General features: G+C 64.4%; 1 protein-coding gene across 1 annotated transcript in view; it reads left to right on the top strand.

Moving 5' to 3' along the window:
• The window catches only part of LOC103666802 (SH2 domain-containing protein 5), a 10,303-nt gene extending 6,991 nt beyond the window's left edge, over positions 1-3,312 (top strand). The window contains exons 9-13 of the mRNA XM_040645551.1: positions 658-906; positions 1,068-1,242; positions 1,514-1,622; positions 2,100-2,259; positions 3,109-3,312. Coding sequence (XP_040501485.1) covers positions 658-906; positions 1,068-1,242; positions 1,514-1,622; positions 2,100-2,259; positions 3,109-3,312 — 897 coding nt within the window. The remainder of the gene's footprint in view (positions 1-657; positions 907-1,067; positions 1,243-1,513; positions 1,623-2,099; positions 2,260-3,108) is intronic.
• Positions 3,313-3,497: the final 185 nt, after the last annotated feature.

Here is a 3,497-nt window from a genome sequence, read left to right as displayed (position 1 = left end):
GGCAGCCAGCTGTGTGGCCGGCAGAGGCTGGGCTTGGTGCCGTCTAGCAACATTTGCCGTCACCCCTGTATCTCAAGCTCTCTGTGGGCCACTGGAAGGACAGGTGGCTGAGACACTGCCCTTGATCTTCCGGAGCTCACGGTTCCAACATGTTGGAGCTGGATAATGTGTGTGTGTGGGGGGGGGGGTAGAATGTACTGGCCCAGAGTGATGGGTTTATGCCGGGAGCTCTCTGTGCTCCAGTAGAGGAGCACAGGGAAGTGGGGATGGGGAAACTGAGGCATAGAGGTGCCATGCTCTGCCCAGAGTCACTTAGTAACAGAGCTGGGACTGGATCCCAGGTTGCAGGACTGGAGGGCCCGGGCTCGTAGCCAGTGCTCTAAAAGGGTACTGACATAGGGTGGGGTAGTCAACCCAGCTCCAAGCATGATGTCTGTAACAAAGCAGATGCTCGGGATTTGTTAAATGAACAAAGGAAGCTGGTGGGGGGACTGCGTGGTGGTGAAGTTTTGAGGGATGAGTGGGAGTTTTCCCAGGAAGAATGGGGAAGAGGATCCCAAGCCAAGGGGCTGCATGCACTAACGGGGAGTGGGTTGATGTCTAAGGAGTTCCCCAGGAAGCCCGTCCCACCTGAGCCAGCCCCGTCCTCCTTCCTAGGTCCAGATCCTGCACCTGCTGCTCTGCCGTTCCTTCCAGCTCGCTTACCTCTTGCAGCACCCAGAACAGCGGGCACAGCCCGAGCCCTGCCCGGGGTCTGCAGGGGACATGCCCCTGAAGCCACTGTCCAGCCCTGGGGGTCCCCCTGGCCTAGTACGGGAACCCTTCGGCCGTGATCAGCTCTCCCAGAATGTGCACGCCCTGGTCTCCTTCCGGCGGCTGCCGGCAGAGGGGCCTGCGGTCAGTGGGGTACGCAGCACCCCAGCCAGGGAATGGGCCGTGGAGAAGGGAACTGGGTGAGGGTTTGGGGGTCATGGGAGGGGAACACGGCACATTCGTGGGAGGGGCTTTGCCGCACCCGACATGGGCCTGAGTCCGCCTGCCCCTGTGGGCCCCTCTTGGTGCCTTAGAAGGAGCTGCCAGAGTCAGAAGGCCGTGGGGGCCCCCGCCATGCCCGCCTGGGGAATCCGTACTGCTCGCCCACGCTGGTGCGCAAGAAGGCCATCCGCAGCAAGGTGATCCGCTCTGGGGCCTACCGAGGCTGCACCTACGAGACTCAGCTGCAGCTGTCGGCTCGGGAGGCCTGTGAGTTGCAGGGGCGCAGGCCTGGGTGCACCCGTGTGGGTCAGCGGGCTGGGCCTGCGTGTCCACGTGAGTGGGCCTCCGGCTCTGCCCGCCGGGGCGGCCGGGGTGGCTGTACAGCCGTGGATGTGCTCCAGCCGGCCCGTGGCGGTGCGGGGGCTGCGCGGGGATGTATCTCGGCTGGGGGCCCTGGTGAGGAGACGCGCAGGGCGGGGGTGGGGTCCGGAGCGGTGCCACGGCCTCTCTCGCTCTGACCCCTGCCTGGTCTCCACAGTTCCTGCCGCGTGGGAGGCGTGGCCCCGGGGGCCTGGTGGCCCCTCGTGCCTGGTGGAGAGCGAGGGCAGCCTGACGGAGAACATCTGGGCCTTTGCTGGCATCTCCAGGTAGGAGGGGCCTGGCCTGGCTGGTGTGCGGCCCCTCGGGGTGGGCCGAGGAATGGACTGTGGGCTCCCCCAGGGCCCTGACGTGGGCACCGTCCTGGACGAGGGCAGCGCCATCCTGACCTTGGTGGCCCCGGGCCAGGGGCTTCCCCCACTGGGCCTGTTTTCTCGAATGTGAAATGGGGATGATCACAGGTCTGTGGAGAGGATCAAATGGGGTCATTCAGGGAGAGCTGGCAGCACCTCGCCTGTCACAGGGCAGCGGCTTCCTAACCGCCAGCTCTTCAAAACCGCCCGGGCTGCGTCTCGAAGCGGTCAGCAGTCAAGGACCCCTGAGACGCCCCTCAGGAAGGAAGTCTAAAACCTTCCCTTCGCGGAGGGCCTACTCTGGGTCAGGCCCCGTTTCCGGTTCTGCCCTCGCCCGGGGGAGCGACGTGAGGCCGGCGTCCCGCCCTCAGCCTCTCCCCGCGGCCCCCCCAGGCCCAGCGCCCTCGCCCTGCTGCGGAGAGACGTGCTTGGGGCCTTCCTGCTGTGGCCCGAGCCCGGCGCCAGCGGCCAGTGGTGCCTGTCGGTGCGGACGCAGTGCGGCGTGGTGCCCCACCAGGTCTTCCGGAACCACCTGGGCCGCTACTGCGTGGAGGTGAGCGCGCCGGCAGCCTGCTCCGCCCGGGCCCCGCCCCAGCCCCGCCCCGGGCCCGCAAGCCCCGCCCTTTCTAGCCCGAGGTCCGGAGCCGACTGGCCTCATCACGGTACCCCATTGGCTCTCTCTGGCCACACTCCTTATTTAACTAACCCTGCATCTAGTTTGTCGTTGGGCCTGCTGGTCCTGCCTTCGGGCCTGCAGAGGGGGCTTTTTTTTTTTTTTTAAGGTTTTATTTAATTATTTGATAGCGCGTGAGCACAAGTCGGGGGAGCAGCAGAGGGAGACGGAGAAACAGACCCCCCCACTAAGCAGGGAGCCGGGCGCTGGGCTTGATCCCAGGACCCTGAGATCATGACCTGAGCCTAAGACAGGAGCTTAATGGTTGGAGCTACTCAAGTGCCCCCAGACGGGCTTTTGGAGGGAACCTCCAGTAGTCTTGGGCCCAGGCCATGCTTCCCATTTCTACAGGAATCCCAGCTTTGAAAAGTGGTTTTCCCACACCCTAGCCCATCTTTTAGCCAAGCTGGAAACTGACTCAGAGGGGGCAGGCGCTGGCCTAAGTTCACCCAGCCTCCGGGCTTCCGGGTCTGGAGTCTTGGCCCGACCATACGTTTCCAGGCACTAGATGTGTGCCCTTCTACAGGCTGAATGGCTCAGTCCTGTCCAGGCTGGCAAGAGAGAGAGAGAGGAGACAGTGTCTGGCTATGCGTGAGCAGGACAGTGACCTCTCTGAGCTCAAATTTCCTCCCTTCTGAAGTGGGGCAGGATCCCTTGTGAGGGGTGGTGGGAGCGCAGAGCGGAGCCATGGGGGAGAAGAAGCTGGAGCTTCAGCCCTTTCCGCCCTAGCACCTGCCTGCCGAGTTTGCCAGCCTGGAGGCCCTGGTGGAGCACCACGCTGGGACTGAGCGCAGCCTCTTCTGCTCCCTCGACATGGGCCGTCTGAACCCCAGCTATGAAGAGCAGGACTGCGGGCCCGAGGGCAGACCCCCCCGGACACTGCGGCCCCTTGGCCATGCCAAGTCCGAGGCCGAGCTGCAGGGCCTGGGCTAGGAGGCTCGCCCCCTGGCCCTACCTCACCCTGGCTCCTGGGTCTCAACAGGCCGCCCTGCCCTTCTGCCACCCTGCTGGTCACCAGTTCCATCCAGTCACTCTGCCCCTTGGACCAGTCTTCCATCACTTCACTGCCTGTGGTAGGGGGAGCCCTGACATTGGGGATCACCGGTGGGTGGCGTCTC

Source organism: Ursus maritimus, unplaced genomic scaffold, assembly GCF_017311325.1.
Source record: "Ursus maritimus isolate PB19 unplaced genomic scaffold, ASM1731132v1 scaffold_32, whole genome shotgun sequence".
Taxonomy (NCBI): Eukaryota; Metazoa; Chordata; class Mammalia; order Carnivora; family Ursidae; genus Ursus; species Ursus maritimus.
The sequence above is the reverse complement of the archived record's forward strand: the minus strand, read 5'-3'. Positions and strand labels throughout refer to the sequence as shown.